The 19,036-nt window shown below is 41.7% G+C and overlaps 1 protein-coding gene and 1 long non-coding RNA gene across 2 annotated transcripts; one reads left to right on the top strand and one right to left on the bottom strand.

Annotated features, from left to right (window-relative positions):
* Positions 1-628: 628 nt before the first annotated feature.
* LOC311014037 lies at positions 629-7,430 on the bottom strand. Its single transcript, XR_014597216.1, has 2 exons — positions 1,169-7,430; positions 629-1,130 (listed from the first exon to the last, which is right to left on the bottom strand). It is a non-coding gene; the product is annotated as an uncharacterized lncRNA (long non-coding RNA).
* A 2,731-nt stretch (positions 7,431-10,161) lies between these two features.
* On the top strand, positions 10,162-17,766 carry LOC311013939 (uncharacterized protein). Its single transcript, XM_084010251.1, has 7 exons — positions 10,162-10,510; positions 10,786-12,376; positions 13,805-13,833; positions 14,531-14,659; positions 15,336-15,402; positions 15,505-15,612; positions 16,992-17,766. The coding sequence occupies exons 1-7, from the start codon at positions 10,392-10,394 to the stop codon at positions 17,619-17,621; spliced, it is 2,673 nt and encodes an 890-aa protein (XP_083866377.1). The 5' UTR covers positions 10,162-10,391; the 3' UTR covers positions 17,622-17,766.
* Positions 17,767-19,036: the final 1,270 nt, after the last annotated feature.

The following is a 19,036-nucleotide window of genomic DNA, read 5'->3' as shown; positions in this document are numbered from 1 at the left end:
TGACCAGATGCAACACTTTTTTTTAAACACAAATTTACACTTTACAGACTATTCACACATCTTTGTGACTCTCAGCAGCACAATAAACTGCTTTAGAAAAAAGTGAACCGTTAGTGTTTAAATTTCATGCATACAATGCTTGCAACTCATATTTGTCCGTTTGTTTTACTTTACTTTGTAGTCTTACAAGAACAGTAGTTCTGTAGACTCATGGTCACAACTTCATTTTTGAAAGTTTGTAATTTGACAGGGAAAAAAACACATAGGAGACCTTTTAAGCAAACATGCAAATGTACTCCTTTATTAGATGCTTAGAACTTCAGTTAGACATCTACGGCAATACGTTATTCTTAGAAACTACAAAAAGGTACAGCATCAGTGTTTCTGCAGTTAAAATTATTAAGGACCTTTTAAATGGCCTTCTGATGCTACATACAAAGCAACTGAACACATTTTCACAGTCATACAGATCAAATTACAATTCTCAGAAGTATATAACAAGAGCAATAGCATAAATCTGATGGACAGACCAATTCTCAAGAACCAAAATGTATTCAACACTGCTACTGTGGTGAGCAGAAGTGATAAATGCATCTTTCATTTAAAAAAAAAAAACCCCCAAAAAAAGTTTCAGTGAAAAATAAATTAAATGTATTGAAGACACTTCATGTTTAAAAAAATAAAATACAAATTATAGCAGTACAACACAAAGACACAAAAACACTTAACAAGTTTCAAGTCACCCGTTACTATTCTGCTCGTCAAATGCATTGTCCATCATAGATATTGAACCGCATGGTTTCTGTGCAGTTACCGAGTAATTACTAATGTGACTAGGCAACCCATTCAATCAACCTCATTACAATATGAAATGGTCCTTGAATCCAATGATGCGCAGTTGGAGTACTGAAGGGGTGCTGTATACACACACAGGCCGCACAGGAGACCATCCACTCTCACACTCCAATGCCGAAAGCTTCTTTGGGGAAGACCTATCGAACAGCAGAAGGATGCCTCTCTCCTTTGGCTTGGGGTTAACTACTTGTGATCGCAGGGGGTTGAGGAGTCCGATAAGATGGTCCTCTCGCCAGCACACTACCAAGGCATTCATCACAGCAGACACCACCACACTCAAGTCAGCGCACAACAGGAGGGCTGACCACGGTACAAAACGCGTTACACGGCTTGCCTGTAAAGATTCTCAGTCAAGTATATAAGAGCAATAGCATAAATCTGATGGACAGACCAATTCTCAAGAACCAACATTTATTCAACACTGCTACTGTGGTGAGCAGAAGTGAGAAATGCATCATGTCTTTCATTAAAAAATAAAATAAAAACAAAATCACAACGTTTAAGTGAAAAATAAAATACATTTATTGAAGACATTCCATGTTAAAAAAAAACAAAAACAAATTATAGTAGTACAATACAAAAAGGCACAAAAACACTTTAAGTTTCAAGTCACCCGCTCCTATTCTGTTCTTGTCAAATGCATTGTCCACCATCATCGATATTGAACCGCATGGTTTCCGTGCAGTTACCGAGTAATTACTAATGTGACTAGGAAACCCATTCAATCAAATTCATTACAATATGAAATGGTCCTTGAATGACTAAATCGTTTTTTTTCTACCCCGACCAGCATAAAAAAAAGCAAGACACCGCAGGGGATTGAACCCTGTCCTGAACAAGCCAGGAGTGCCACCACCGGAGTCTTTTGCTTTTTTGTTGTTGCTGTAATAGGGCAAAAGCAAAACATGGAGGAACAAATGTTATTTGTTCCTCCAAGAAAAGAAAACCCCTGGCTGCTATATTTTCCTGTCACCTTATGGGGATTTCGCTTGGTCACGAGGCTGAAACTAGAAGACAGACAACTGGTTTCCCCAATCCCCAGCATCACCCACAAGAGTGTATTGTTGTACGACTGATTCCACTGTATACTTTTATCCTCGTTAAAATCAAGACCACGATACCAGCATCTCAAAGCCGTTTTTCCCTTTGCAATTCAGCTGGACTCGCGGGTCAAATGGACAGGGAAGTTTAAAGCTGCAATGGAAAAAAAGACAGAATGTAAGCCCCCCCCCCCCCCCCCCAAGAAAACCACCCACATACACCAATTCTCAGTCAATAGTAAAATTACCACAACTGGTGTAACAGCATTTACCACAGCTATTCGTCCTCAGTGACGCTCAATAAGATTGTATCCTAGTGGCTTGCTGTACCAAGTCAATCCATGACTCCCGGCAGAGGGTTAAGTTGCCTGGCTCAGTATCAAGTTAAGCTGAATGAGAAATCTGAAAAGGAGAGAAGAATGTTGACGCCCCTGCCCCCCTCCCACAAAAACAATCCCGACCAAACACGACTGCAATGTTTTAAAGACGACTTCATGAACAGTATGTTATGTTACGAATAAAAGGTAATGCAGAGCTGATGTGCATGCAACATGTTGAGTTACACATTAAAGCCATGGTATGTTAAAGAAAAATCAAGGGAACCGAAATTACTTAACTTAACACCCATGAGCCTGAAGTGATGCAGTATTTGTGAGACAAGCTTGCAGCTCTTGATCAAAATTTGACTGGATTCTCAGTGTTCGGTCACAGGTTAGGCCATCCCAGATGACAAATTAAGACAAATTTTAGGCAATTTGACCTGAGAAACCAAAGGGGAAAAGAAAAACAGGCACACAAACACAGAGAGCGGGGCTTCTGCGAAGGACGTCGGGAGGGAACAGAGTTAAGCTCAAGCGCACAAGGGGTTGGTACTTCATTCAGGGGCCACACTCATTTGCTGACAGCTTCCACAGATGGCTTTGCATTCAGAGGCAGGCGAGAATGATCTGAAACAAAGAGTGATCTACACAAAACCCACCACAAAATACTCAAAGAATTGAGGTCTACTCATCTTATGGTTTAAGATGCAAAGCAATAGGGCCTCATGGCTGAAGAGAATGCTAGTAAAGCATTGTTGTTACTGATGATTTCAGGTTAACATAGCCAGTTCCAAGATGTCAGTTTGTCAACTATAACATTGCAGAAGTTTAATTTGACAAATTAAGCCAACATCTTACTACATGCTCCAGGTTAGAGGACTTCGCTCGTGCTTGACCCACTCTTGCACTTGATTTCTGTAAAGAGAAGCGTAGGGATACACCCAACCAAAACCAATGCACAATATAAAAACGAATGCAACACCTTTGCGCTGCATTTCAGACCAAATTAAAGCTGCACAATGCACAGCTTTCCTCAGCTACTTATTTTGAAAACATCGCACAGATGCGCGACTGCAAATCATTTTGTATGACTGACCTGCCATTTGCACAGTTGCGCAAGGGCAAGTAGCTGAGGGTCTATTCTTCAAATCTACACATACAACAACCTGACTCCACTCGCTTCAAACTGCATGTTGGTTGATTTCAAAGGCAGGATGATCCCTGTGTTGTCCTAGGTAGACTGCATTCTTCCTTTGGACTGTTCTGTAAGATCAAAGAGGCAGACAAGAGACACCCCTATGTCCCCCCCCACAGTATCGTAGAACTGACCATTGTTATCCTTACCCAAATGCTTTACTGCAGATAACTTCAGAATCAATGGCTGTACATCAAATCTTCCAGTTATCACAAGACTTGTTTAGAAAGCACACCAGTGCTATTTCTACAGTCAAGTATAGCAAGTTGCTTTCATTTCAAGAACAATGAGGGCAGATGAGCCCAGTCAAGATAAGTGACCCTCTCTGAGGATAAGAATTTTCTGCTTTCCAAGATCAATATCTGATGGATTCCACTTATCTGCCTTCAATTTCCACTTTGAAAAAGATGTCATTCGAGCCCAGGTCACATCCGTGCTCTACAAAGCTCCAAGCTTTAGTCATACCTGAAAAAGCACAAGAAAAGCGACCCCACACAAGCCCCCAAAAAGAACAAATGCATACCAAAACTGTATTCAAATCACAACAAGCTATGCATTTATTATGCAATAAGAAAATCCTTTACAGATAGTTCACTCATTGTATCGTCAATACAAGGCATAACAACTAATTGCAAAGGAATGGCAATGGAGGTATTTAGCCAGACAATGAATGTTAAGAGAAATATGAACACGTTTAGTGACCTTACGTGATGCTTGGTGCGCAAGGAAACTTGTACAAACAATGAGTTAGGAGAGTTCCTGATGGTCTCGGGTATTGGAAAGCGCACAGGACACAGCACACTGAAAATGCAAAGGAAAAAGCCTCTCTCCCCACAATACCCCTCCAATAATGCAGTACAGGACTACAAGACAATTGCTAGCATTACAGAACTCCCGTCATAAGGACACAACTGTTTGACTACGAATAAAAATATTGAATAAATTTTCCAAGAACTTTTAAATACCGCAGGCCTGAACGCGATGGATTCCTTCCTTATGAACCGGATGTGGACTTGAATGTAGATTTTTGAAGGGCGGGCCATATAACTCTGCAAGAGTCACAAATACACAAGCCCCTCCCAACCCCACAAAGCAACGTGAAGCCTGTACAGAATTACAATGTCTTCTAAGAAAGAGACTCGTTACCACATTCCCTGGGAAAACAGAGCTTCTTGCTACACCAGGAGACTAGTTTTGAAGTTGCTATCCTGCGAGGCAAAGAGTCCACTTGAATCTTGGAGGGCGCGCCTGGATGTTTCCTAGTCAAGCCATTTTGCGTTGGTAACAGCTGTGAAGTCTAGGAAGAGACTGATTAACGCCCCACAATCCCACCCACCCATTACCCAAAAGATGTGCATGAAACCCAATTTACAACACGTTCCAAATGGTGTGAAATCAACAAAGAAACCGATTTATTGAACAATACCTTCCTACATCTCTAAACCGCAGTGGGAGCGAATGATCCCGATCCATAGCATTATTGTAAATAAGACGAGCTCAACCGAGCAGCTAGCACAGGGAGATTCTTTCGATGATCAGCTTTAGGGGGCCAGGCCTGTGAAAAGAAGAACTCGAAAGACGTTTTAAATGCCCCCCCCTCCCCTTAAATCCCCCCATCCAAAAAATAAAAAATAAAAAAAAAACTATTTCAATACATATTTTTCTTGGAAAAAATGACTAGACAGTCAGAGATTATGTACAGGATAGTTACACCCACATGTACATTTCATGCATTAACTCACTGCTCAGGTTAAGCGGTAGATGTTGCTGATCTGTACCAATGATGCGCAGTTGGAGTACTGAAGGGGTGCTGTATACACACATCGGCCGCACAGGAGACCATCCACTCTCACACTCCAATGCCGAAAGCTTCTTTGGGGAAGACCTATTGAACAACAAAAGGATGCCTCTCTCCTTTGGCTGGGGGGGAACTACTTGTGATCGCAGGGGGTTGAGGAGTCCGATAAGATGGTCCTCTCGCCAGCACACTACCAAGGCATTCATCACAGCAGACACCACCACACTCAAGTCAGCGCACAACAGGAGGGCTGACCACGGTACAAAACGCGTTACACGGGTTGCCTGTAAAGAGGAAGAGAAAGCTGTGCGAGAAATTGTGTTCCACGACAATGGTTTCTGGATAGTGGCAAAAAACTAAATATCTGAGAATGTTACATATACCTCTACCCAATATACAAACCAACGCCTTTCTTTAAACTTGTGAAGCTAGAAGACACTTGTGCGCCTTGTCCCACCCCCTCACTGGCTGGTTTGATCTGGAACTGCTGCAACCACTTCAACGATGGCCACTCTGCTGCTGCTACCCTGCACATCTGGTTCCCTCGGGTGTACACTCGACAGCTGCTGCAACCACTTCAGCGATGGACACTCTGCTGCTGCTGCTGCTGCTACCCTGCACCTCTGGCTCCCTCTGGTGTACACACGCCGACAGCTGCTGCAACCGCTTCCTGCTCTTTTGGGTCCCCTCTGCTCATCCCTCCTTGCCCTCTGGTCCTGTCCTGCCTGGAAACACTCTGGTCCTCCCACGCCCTCTGGTCCTGTGCTGCCTGGCTCCACACTCCGGTCCTCCCCGTGTCCCGTCGCCGCGCTCCACACTGGTCCTGCGATCTTCCTCTAATTACTAAGTCCATTCCTCCCCATGATAACTCAGTCCATTTCCCCACCCCAAAAAAAAAAAAAAAAAAAAAAAGCTCTTCTTTCTTCTCTAAGCAATTAAAAAGTTAACAGAAAAAAAATTCAGAAAAAAAAAAAACATTTGAGATTGCGATTCCTTGAGCTACACCTCTAGGTATGAGCTTTGATCGTTAGCAAACCGCCTTGAAATAGACGTTTCTTTGGTCAAATATGACACCCTCACTTCAAAAAATATAACGCCAACATCAACAATGGCATAGACTGTAGAGACTGAGGACAAGGCCTCATCCAACATTAAATAAATTAAAAATAAAATAAAAGATTGTCCGACTGCCTTCTTTGGCATACAAACTACTGATAATTGTGACTTTTCAGATGGCTAAAAGGAATCGATATTCATTATACACATCCTTTACTATGTCTTAATTTTGTCAGATAGATTCTATTTAATAGCGCATTTCTTGCGACTCGTCGCTTAACTGCTCTGACTAAATTATGCAGGCTTTAAAAAAAAAAGCTCGTGTAATGTTCTGTTATTTCTGTTCTGCGATGGTGTTCTATAACCAAGTTAGTCAACTCCGCGTTATGCGTCACCGTCATTAAACGACAAATTTATCTATTTAAAAATAAGATACTTGCGGTTTCTTGGCGCAGCTTTGTGGACATTGAAAGCCTCTCAGCCTGAAAATCCTGACCACTCCCTTTCCATCTTTTTGGTTGCGTCACGACTTATTCAAACGGACCAATCGCCATCAGTTACAGACTGCTGCGTCACGACTCCCATCTTGAGTAGGCCGTCGTTAAGAACATGGTAACTACCAGCTTGGGTTAGATTCAAGACACGTATTGCCAATACATAACGTCTAGAGTCACGTTAACCGTTGTTAAACGAAGATGACGAACGTTAAGGAGCAACGTCTTCACGCTGGCACTAAGATTAAGCTATATTTGGCTGGCTTGGCCTGCCGTTAGCGCTATAACGTAAGCTAACGGTAACCAGTGTCGAGAAAAACATAATTATGAAGCGTACGTTTCGGTTCGATGCTGATTTTCACCAACATGTTGTTACGCTCAAACGTATTAATCAAACAGAAAGATCGATAAAATGATTTAAAAACGAAGTAAATAGTAGATTTCAATCTTGATATATTGAAGCTAGCTTAAGCTGTCGAGAAGCCTATCACGTACTGACTGATCAAAAGACACAAAAAATTAACAGAAGTAGTTAGATAAAGTAATTCTTAATATCATATAGATATATGGCTAGTCTCGACGCAATAAAAAGAAAGAAATAGTTTCGGTTTAACCTTCACGCCTCACATCTCGTCGATTTCGTATCAATGCAGTCTGAACCGCAATGGCTTCCCAGCACTATTTATATGGTTTGGGTGAATCGGCTACGACCAGACGATGTATTCATCCGGTGAGAAAAGTAGTTCCATTTACGAACGGAAAAACGCTTACCAAAGTCCATTGTGGCTTCAGATCAGAATTCAAAACAGAAAGTTGATGGTAGTTCGTGAGAAAATATATGTATATGGGGAAATGAATCATAGATAGGGCACACAGTAGACAACTAAATGGGGGCAGGGGTGCTACCATTCGAGCCCAGTAAGACATTGAGTGAATTAAGCATGACTATGTTAATGTTGCCCGTTAACTTCACTACTTGGTATATCGTGAAACGCAAAACAGCGTGGCTATTTACAATGAAAAACACCATGATAACCAACAGCCAAAACAGCTGACGTCACAGGAACGACTGTCGGCGGATTGATATCTATGTGTGTTGAACACGGCGAGGCAAACCGGCTCAAACTAGATTTTGGTTGTGTAGCCGGATCTCCTTCTCCTTTACTGCAATGATATGCTATTCGTGATTAACGAACAATAGAAAACAGCCAACTCATCTCCTCTAACTTGGGGATGGCATATGTTTACTAAAGTGTTTTTCTTTTATTTAGATTTAGTAGTTGCTCCAAGGCTGTTAGTGCTGGCACTATAATTTTTCTTCATTAAATAGACCATATGTGGCATCATTTATCACATAAACCATGTCTTACAAGCCTTTTAATGTTAGTTTTGGCTTTAATGTCCAATTAATATAGTAATACAGAAGCCAGGGTGTTGACTGTAGAGTATACGTGATAAAACTGGCAACATATAGAAGCATCCAGTGCCAGAGGGTTTGTTGCTAGAACAGGGTGGAAAACTACCAGGACTGAATATTCAAAATGTGAGTTACTTTTATCCACCAGAAGAGGGTGCAGTGAAAAGACGTGTCATGTCTCTGCTGTCCTCCCCCTCCCTTGTTTTTTCTTCTGCTGATCTGGTTTTCAAAGTTGTATACAGAAGCTTGGTCTGGACAAGTCTGGGCAACTTCCCTTAAAGTGTGGTGGATAGATAGCTTACCAAAAGAATGTTTTCACTTCACTTTGAGATACATTTTTTTTTTCTCTAAACACACTAAAGTTCACAAATGATAAATGTTGTCAAAACACAATCATGTCCTTGTAGTTGTTCCTTCCTTCCTTTCAGCAACAATATTTAAATGGTGAAGATACCTAAAACTATTTCTCTATTGAATATCGGAGGAGATGCAGTGGAAGTTTGAGGCCTGCTGCATGTGCAAACTTTCAGAAATGTCAAATCTGTATTGTGAGCATGGGAATAACAAACCACTTCCAGATTGGGATCCTTGTATAATCATCTTTTTCTTTCTTTGCTAATAAAGTTTATTGTTTATACACACACACACACACACACACACACACACACACACACACACACACACACACACACACACACACACATACACACACACAAAACCATAGAAAAAATACGTGTATTTTTGGATTTCATTTGACTAGACTATACGTACACATTTTTGATGGCTCTTATTTGTCTGGTATGAATTCAGCGGGTGGGAAGGATCTTATTGTCATTGATCAGCCAAGCCGGGTGTGGGGTACTGTCCTCTGTGTGAGTTTCAGCCCCTCCCAAGCTCAGTGAATTGATCTTTTTTCATGGTTAGACACGAAATAGTCACACGCATTAGAAAAAGACGCATCTTCTTTCATGTGATAATCACGCCACACAAAGGCCTTTAATGCTATTGTCTCATGAAAGCCTTTGTGTGATACTTGCTAATCAAAGTCATCATGAAGGTGTTTGCACTGAGTGACTGTCTTGGAAGCTGCAGAGCAATAACGACTGTGATGTTTTAGAAGACGAAAGCTGTATTAGAGGGGGGAGTAGTGAAACACGGAAATACTGCACACCACCAAAACAATCTCAAAACAGTGTATTAATGACATAACATGAAAATTAAGAATGTTTAGGCTAAACCAGACATTAGATACCAGAAAAATCAAAACACTTCCTCACATTGATGCAAACATTGTATGTAACTCCTCAATCTTTCTTATGGATTTGCAAAATGGTCCACAGTGATTTAAAACAACCACAGACACTAAAATATAGCTACCACAGTAAATATTGTATGACATAATCTCTGACGGCTGGCAAATTTCAACATCCCCCGGTATTGTCACATCGCCCACGCCTTGTAAATGTAATCATGTAGGCCTCAGCCAGATGGTAGCAGGAAACCTCCCCGAATCAATGGAGCAGCTCAATAGCATTAATGCTCTTTCCTGCTTTTGTATGTTAATAACAACAGTGGTGAAATCCAAGTAAATAAAAAAACGATCACACAAGATTATAGGATATATAGACATGAAGTTGAAGTTGAAGTGCAAATCCAAATTCTGCAAGTTATATCAGTGGGTTAAATGAACCATGTTATAGATCCTGTTCCACAGGGCTCAGTTCGATTGTCTCTTTGGTTCAATGAGCTGTTACATCAGGCGTGATGCAAAATCAAGCCACCGTCCAGGAATTCAAACATTCCTGCTCACAAGGGAGGATGTTGGTATTCTGCAGCCAGCCGTTGAGGGACACCAACCTATTCATTTAGGTAGAAACAATCCGACTACTGGATGCATCGCTGAACCACTTGGAGATTTATCTTCTGTAGAAGTCAATTTCTTTTAGGACTGATCTCCTTATTAGCTAGTTTAGGATATGATTTATTTTTCCACAAAAGCTCACCACATGCTGTACTTATTTCTGTAGTTAGAAGCAGCAGAATTACTGTCCTGTCTGACATCGACAGACAAGTTGTAGCCTTATAGAGAATAAGATTGTCAGAAAAAAAGAAGCTAAAGGAAAGCAGCAGAGTACAAAAAGGGGTCACCATCAGTAGCCTTTGTCAACCCGATCAGGACGACATCAATCAGCCTTCCACCCAGGAAAGGACGGGTGATGGAGAAGTTTTTTAAGCCTGTTCATGGCCCCTCTGGCCCAGACGAGATGAAGCCGCGGAAGCACAATCATCATCATCATCACCACCTTCCGCATCAACAAGACCCCCAGTCACACAGGTAGGATGGTTCATTCCAGTCTGACAGGTTTACAATGGAAGAATTACCGTATTCACAAAACAAATTGCATACATTCTGAAAATTGCTTGTATAGAGCAAAAGCTAAACATGAAGGCATCTGCATTTTGCAATCACATTTATAGATTCTGGCTAATGTAATGGCAGTGTGCACCACGTATATATCATACAATGGAGTTATGTATGTGCACATCAAATAGTGGTTCGTGCAGAGACATCATTCAAGGTGCTTATGTTCCTGTGCCCTTGGGTTGTAGGTACACATTGTTTGATGACACAGATAGAAATACAGATGAAAGTCAAGGGCACCAATATTACCATCAACACGGCGATAACCCACACCACGACGCCCACCAACGCCATCACACACAGAAGTTTCACCACAGCGAAGAGGACGAGATACTGTACAACCACGAAACACCTGTAACTATCTCCAGGGCCTCCTCTTCTTCCCTCTCTTCCTCCTCTTCCTCCTCCTCCTTTTCCTCATGGTACACAGAGGAAAGACCAAATTATCCATTTTCTCTTCATCGTGCCGAGCAGCCACAGCATTCGCTGTCCTGCTCCAACATCTCTGATGTGCGCAGAGGTTTCAGGGAGGACAGCGGCGAGCCTATTGTCTTTGCCACCGTCCAACACGGCAAAACCGGCCCTGTTTGCAGTGAGATACCTGAGAGTGCACAGAAGAGGGGAAAGCGTGGTTTTGCTTCTCTTGATCGAGGTCATAGCAGAAGCGAAGAAGGCCTCGTGCAGGGTATTGAAAGTGATCTTGGAGGAGAGAAATCCACGGCTCCGCACATCAACTATGGACGTCTGTATAAAGCATCTAGTTTGAACCGAAGCCTGGCTTGCAACGAGGAGGACTTCCTGTTAGGGGTCTCCAAGGGTCCCAAAAGAGCAGTATCCTCCAGCCAGCTACCCAGCAAAGGTATCCTCAAAAACAAGGCACCTCATACTGACATTCGCAAGGCGAAGTCGATGGAGGTGCTGTCCCCAAGAGTTTCCAAAGGACAAGATCCCAGTGGACAGAAGGGGAAAGGGGCCACCCAAGTCCAGGTAGAGCAGGCCCGGGCAAATGCTGTGAAGGGAAAGTTGCAATTCTCAGCCTTTCTCGATGAGATTACAAAACAGGTCATAAGTCCGTCGGCTCTCACCATCTTGGGTGTGAGCAATGATAAAATGACTGGGAAGACACCTAGCCCAGCACCGACCCCTGCACCAGTCAAACCTCAGCTCCCACCCAAGAAGCACAGAGGGAGCTCAGGGGATGAGAGGGCGCAGCCTCCGAGACAGCACAGCAGACAGGGGAAAGCAGTTAACAGCAGCTATAGGAAGAACTCAGACAGCTCCAACCCTGACAAACCGTTCTCATATGGAGCTAGGGTCCACCACGGTAGCCCCCCACCTCAACACCACCCCCAGTCTCACAGCCACAACCCTCCCCGTAAAGACAGGAGGCCGTCGCCTACTGGGGGCTCTGGGATAGGGGACAGCTATGGCAGATATGGCCCTTACCTCACAGATGGCACCAGCACCAGCCCCGAACCCTTCCAGCCCAAACAACGTCGCCACCACAAGCAGCAACCCATTGCCTCCCACAGTCAACATACAGAACAGTTCCCTCAGCACCAGCCTCAACAAGCGCACCCCGGCCCTGGGAACCGGAGGCTCGCCAGTTCCCCGCCATCCTCAGCCCAGGATGTGAGGCCAGGCCTCGGATCTGAGTCTTCATCCACAAAATCGGATTCATCCAGGACCAGAGACACAGCCTTCACAGCTCCTAGCCACAGTCCGGTGCAGAGCAGTCGACACCAGTCAGAGCATGCAGGGCCCTCTAAACCACACAGGGTGAGTTTAATAGCTCTTTTTTAATATGATACACTAATATGAGACAGAAGAGACAGCAGTGAAGCGGGATTTCAGACCTCAGATCATGAATCGGAAACAGAAATAGAAATAGAAATGAAAGAAAACCTGTTTTGGTTAATAAAATCATTGTTAAAATGGTTTTAAAAAAACATGCATTTGTGATTATTATAATCCATATAATACAGTTGCATTCTTTACCAAATAAGCTTGTCATTTGCTAGATATTAATCTAAAAAACGGTTGATGCCATCATTTAAAACAAACATTTTAAACACATTTAAATGTTTATATTCATGCATAAAGTTGGATTTTAAATAAGCATCTTTCTTAACTGCTATTTGCCGATCACAGATCAAGAAGTGACCGATAGGTGTTGTGTTCATGATATGTGGTCATTTTAGAACGTTCATCAAATAAAATCAATCAATTTGAACGAAGAGACATGAAGACATACATCAAAAAGTGTTATATTGTGTTGTTGAGAAAAAAGAAAGATGAATCATAACTGTAAAAGGGAGTGATGAAGCTCCTGAAGGCATACGACTGCACTGCAGGGAAGATATCTCTGTGCAGACAGAACGGGAGGAACGTGATAAATACAGCATTGCTCCTCTCTTGCAGAGGCAGTACAGCTGAGTCACAGGCTGTGCAGTACGTGTCAAACACGAGGCACTGCAGGCTGAGTCATTCTTCAGCAATGCAGCAGATGCTTGTCCTGTGCTTTTAAGGGAAACTCATTTGAAACTACCTGATTCAACATTTAAATGGCGTTTGGTTTCATGGATCTGCAACAACACACATCACACATCCACTGAGACAAAACCATCACACTAGCTCACAGTTAGCGTGATAAAAAGCAAGAATCACGTTGCTCTTATGTAAGAATCTGCTCAGGCTTACTTATGTGCTGAAAAGTACACACAACATTCCACCTTACATAACGTTGCCTTTTTTCCATGTGGTTACTGTTCAGGATTTGGTCTCACTGAGTTTGTCTTGTCGAGTTAAGGATCAGCGAATTTGACACGTAGCTACATAAACATAATGACACACATGCAAGGGGGCCGCAAACAAATTGATTTTAGTAGAGTCCATTTCCGGGAGCAGGTCTGCCATAACTCAATAGTTTATTCAATCTGTCATGTCCTCAGTAATGGACTGGTGACCCATCCTGGGCGTGTCCCGTCATTTATACAACGTGTGCATGGGCCGAACTCCAGGTCACGTAATATAGAATGTATATGATGGCTTAATTCTTATTACATATGAGTAGAGTACACAAGTTTCATTGACAATTCAATGTGTCATGTTTGATGAAAAGTCAACTACCCTAGTGTCCTAAATGACTTTATGTCTCTCTGCCTTATGAGCATTATTCACTTTTCTTCCTTTATTCTTTTGTTCTAGGACTCACTGTTCGATGCCAACCATCTCCAGTAAGTGCATAATATTCTTCCCGTCTGCCCACTTCGCATTTGACTGCAGCTCTTCATGAATTTTTCTCTCCGTCTCATTTTGTTCTCTCTCTCTCTCTGATGGGTCAGTGGTTATTGATCACACTTATGAGCATCCTCTCTCCCTCCACTCCTGTTTAGCAGGAAGAGGTGTGGGCGTTGTGGATCTCATTTATATAACCATTTCTACGTCGCTAGAAAAATAATATGTGACAGAAAAACTTAGTAGAGGTAGGACAACATAACAAATTTAAATAGCTTTCATACCAAAAATAATATGAGTCAGCCTCCTCTATGTAATACATGTTATTGTGTGGTTTGCCACATTAACTATTTAACAGCCATCTTTGTAGCTTGTTCAAGAGTCTCAGCCTTTTTTCATGAGGTATTTATTCAATTTTTATAACGAAAATTATAGTATAGTTCAAAATATCAAAACAGAAAATATAAAAGTCCTTCTGACAATGCAGAATAGACTAACAAAATGGAGGCATATGAGAGAATCACCTTGAATAGTCCTTGAGGTCATTATTGATTTCAGACTTACCGTATGTGTATGTAGTAAATTAAAACAGCAAATGTTTGAAAACATCAGTCCAGAAGGGCAACACTTCTAATTACTCTGCAGGATTAGTATTTTCTGTGACAAAACTCCATCTCCCATAATTCCTGTGTTCAGGGCGCTGCAGGAGGAGAATTCAGATCTTCAGCAGAACTTGCTGCAGACTGTGGTTTGCATCGAGAGCCTTGAGACCGAGTTGCAGAGGACCAGAGACGAGCTCAGCCATGTCAAGGAGAAATATAGAAGGTTTGGGATCATAAACAGAACACAGAAGGATGACTATAAACGTTGTTCATACCCTATGACTATATTTGGGTGCACAAATTAATCATGAAGATTACAACCCTTCCACATGAAGCACGATGCAGCACATAAACAATTACATGCTTCTATATGAGATGAAATGGTGGGACGAGTGCACATACATTGACTCCAGAACCAAACCCATCAAGTCACCCTATGGCTTTACATAACTCTTTTATAGATTCATTGATCCATGGAACATACAGTCTCCCCTGTGCATTTCTGTGGGCGTTGTGATCTGCAGTGACCCCTTCACCAACAGAGACAGGGGGACTCGTGACATCTGTCATTTCCCTTCACACTCACCAGCCAGAGTCTCCTTGTAACCCGAGCCCCGTCAGGCCTGCATTTATCACCAAACAACCACGGCCTGCCTAACAGGCACATACCACACATCCTTCAACAGACTGGGGCAACTGGAATGAATGGTCGCCTCACACTGGGTTTCGGTTTGGTGTCAGTTGTTACATGTTTGTTAGAGTTTGTTGGTGCCATTTGTCCTGACAAACAACTGTCTTTAACCTAGATAAAAGATAATGGCATAAAGTGTGTAAATCATACTGGTAATAGCTATTTTTTAATGGTTATCTTTTCTTCTATTGTCCTCTTTGTCTTGTAGCCTTCTAGAGACCCACACTGGGACCAAGCAGGCCAACAACCTGCTGGGGGAACACCTGCATATAGCCGTAAGAGCTCACGATTGATTTAGAAGCAGACTGGTTAACACGAACCAGCTACATTCATGTAAATCTCATATCATATGTGTGTCTTTGTGTTTGTGTGTGCAGTCAGAGAGCCTGTCTAGTGAGAGGAAGTACCTACTAAACCGCGTGTCACAGCTGGGTTCAGAGTTGGAGGACGCCCACAGGACCATCGCAGCCCTGGAGAACATCAATGTGAGCACAGTGCCACCTACTGGACATCCATGCACACTTCAGATAACAATTATGTGACTAACTATAATACTGGGATGGATCAATCCTCTTTAATTCATTTGTTTGTTGGGACATTTCGATATTTCAGTTTGAAAATGATGCAAACCTAGCTTCCATATTTTTATGAATTCTGTTTCGATCTCGGGTAAGTTTGCAACTTGTGTTTAAGCCTGGTTTTGTACTGCTCCTCCTTCTCTCTACTGGAGCCTCATCATAATGAAGTTAAAATGATAAAGTAGCAGCTACCATAAAATCTCATTTTAGTACTCATATGTGAGACAGCATAAATGATTCATTTAATGGGCCTATGCACGCGCAGGCCTATCGGGGCCCAAGGGGCTCCAAAAATAGAGCTCCTATTTTAAAAGGCTGTTAGTCAAAGTAGGGATGCCCTGATCATGTTTCTTTTGCTCATGATCCTTTAACCTTAATTAACTGCTGATCTGGGTTACAAGATAAATCTGAGCTCTCCTGAGGAAAGTTTTCTGCAACAAAAATCTGTGTTTTATTTGATACTTAATGTTAATGTCTGTAATTTATAATTTCTCTATTTTTTTGTGTGTGAAATATATGAGGAATGTAGTTGAGTCAGATTTATAATATTTATTTAGTTAGATTTATTTTCAATAAAAAGGCAGTTTACTTTAGGGTGAGCACAACAAACAAAATCTCTTATTTGAAACCATTTTACTTAACAACCAAAAATAAGAATATAAAAGAAAAAACATGATTCCGACCTGCCTCCTTGATATAAAACAGGAGAGAAAAAAGAGGTTCCCCATACAAAATGGCTACTTACCCCTACCTACCAGGACTGCTTTATTCAGAGGTTTCTCTGTATGCAATAATATATAACTCAAACTAAACAACAATGAACTCTACCACATGTTTGGCTGGGAGCAGGAAGAAGGCAGAGAGGGAAGTCGTCTCCAGCAGACATCCTTTTTAAAACTGGCCTGATCAGCTCCTGACCAATCAATCCACAGAAACAGCACCTCCCTCTGGCAGGGAGTCATTATAAGCTCCCCCTGAAATGAAGTGATTTAGAAGTAGAAAGTAGCATCAAATGGAAATATTTCAGAAAGTAAACTACTTCAAGTACGATACTTAAGTAAAGTAAGTACATATTTCTGCACTCAGGTTTTCGATTGTGCTTGTGAAAAACATTTCCATTCATGTGACCTGTGTTGATTGCTTTCTTCCCCCTTTAAATGAATAGGTTAAAAAAAGTATTTAAAAACTGTTGCTGTACAACTGAATGAGATGAGGAGGAGCTTTGTGAAGCGATGTTTCTTCTTCTCTTACATTGAGTTCACAGTGTTTGTGTGTCTCGCTCTCAGGTGCCGTGCTTGATAAAGGAGTTATTGGAGAAGCACTTTGACTCATCAGACGCCGTTCAGAACTTTCTGACGACCTCTGCTCCAATCGGCCATTCTGCCACCTCCCCACAAACAGTGGGCCGATCCCACGTGCCTAAAGTGGAGGAAGCGCCACGCGACTGGTTGACGGAATCAGAGGCCGGTCCGCAGAGAGTCACGGCCTTCATACCATTTAAACAGGCGATGCCGACCTCAGGAGGAGAAGGCAGTCTCTGTGGTCAGCACGAGTCCATCCACAGCCCTCCTTTCACTGTGTCAGGCATCAGCACTGCTATCTATAAGAAAATGGCTGCCAGTTATGCTGCCAGGCCACAACCTCTCTACCCACAAAGCCAAAAGCAGCTTCACTCGGCCGATAACTATGAGCCAAACCTCCATGTAGGTGGTGACAGCTGGGGAGGGACGGACGGGTTAAAGGTAACGCTTTTGGAGCAGGATGTTGTGGGAACGACCTCCTTTTCAGCCCAGAAGATCCTGGATGATTTCCTGCAGCAGCTGCAGCCTTGCTCGGAGGCAGGTGGAGGGCAGGAGCAGCAGGTTATGCAGGAGTTGGCAGGAGGCGCAGAACAAACAGGCAGAGTGGCAGAATGAAAATGTCATCTAACAACATGGCAACATATATATTCTCATTTTATTACACTGAAATGTGTATTTATTCATATAAGTAATTGCTGTCACGTGTATTGTGTACTTTAATTTATTTTATAAAACAGGAACCATAGAGGATACACACACACACACACACACACACACACACACGCACACACACACACACACACACACACACACACACACACACACACACACACACACACACACACACACACATAATTATATGTAATTTACTATGTATTCCCATACTGTGTTGCCCTTTAATTTCCCCCCCAATTTAGCTTTGAGTATCAAGATGTGCTTACATTGAAGCCAGCGTGGAAGAAATGAAATGAAAAAGAGAACCCATCCCGTTATGATTATGGACGTCAAAGTGAAGCGAAGAATCGCCTTTTGAAATAGTTTTTAAGATCGGTGCTCCAATTAGTACAACGAAAGATGAGGATTGTAAGTCGAAGCCTGTCGTCAATTTAATAAACATTGGATTTTTATGTGAGATGGCTGTGCTATTAATTGATTGGACTTAATAGATGATAGAAGAATGAAGCTCCAGCATGTTGAGGCTGCTGAGAGATCTCTTGAAGAAAAGCAAAAGAGGTTTAAACAACTATTTGACCATGAATATAAATCATTTATTTCTACTTATTAATATTAATTTAACCAGAACATTGGCATTTTTGTACAGAAATAACCACAATGCTCATTTTTAATGTGAAGAATAACTTGATGATGATTGGTAACTGGTATTCAGATCAGATCAAGGAAAGCTGCAAATGAAAAGCTATACAGTTAAAGTTTACAATGATTACATTTTAAATTAGTCTAAAATTAAAAATGTATGACATCCAGAGATTTGTGTAAATATTCATTGACTGTGTAAATAAGATAAATAAAAGTCCCTTCCTTTCTGAAATGATATGGGGTAGATGTTTAAAGCTAATGTAATGGTCAGAACAAACTGTAAAAGTTGAAATTTTGTGACGTATTGTGATGATGTATAGGATAGAGTATGTTAACATGTTCATTTTATTTAATATATGTTGTCCCCATCTCTCACCAGTGTACACATAACCCTCTGAATTATGCAATTATGAATACTGCTACAGCTGTTTTACCAATAAAAATAATCATCTTGAATGAAGGCATCACCTCAGATTACAGACGTCAACTGATTATTCTTCATTTCTTGTTCTCTTTCTTCTTGTCAACTTCAAACGTAATTAGTTATAACAAACAACAGATGGCTCTTCATAGACCCTTAATATAAGCTGTACTCAAATGTAATGTTTGTCTTTAATTTGGCGCAAGAAATAAATGATTTACTGAGGGCTTTGAATATTTATTTAGTTTAATTTTTAAAATATCTTCATCATTGCTATCTCTGCCTCTAGAGG

The sequence above is a fragment of the Eutrigla gurnardus genome (genome assembly GCF_963514095.1).
Source record: "Eutrigla gurnardus genome assembly, chromosome: 5".
Lineage (NCBI taxonomy): Eukaryota > Metazoa > Chordata > Actinopteri > Perciformes > Triglidae > Eutrigla > Eutrigla gurnardus.
Note: the sequence above shows the minus strand (reverse complement) of the source record. Positions and strands in the feature narration are given on the sequence as shown.

What these genes read in the sequence shown, in the direction of transcription:
- LOC311013939 (XM_084010251.1), top strand. Translation starts at nt 10,392, where the DNA reads ATGGAGAAGTTTTTTAAGCCTGTTCATGGCCCCTCTGGCCCAGACGAG. An exon ending in GTCAAGGAGAAATATAGAAG is followed by an intron (nt 14,660 to 15,335) that starts GTTTGGGATCAT and finishes TTTGTCTTGTAG; the next exon opens with CCTTCTAGAGACCCACACTG. An exon ending in CAGCCCTGGAGAACATCAAT is followed by an intron (nt 15,613 to 16,991) that starts GTGAGCACAGTG and finishes TCTCGCTCTCAG; the next exon opens with GTGCCGTGCTTGATAAAGGA.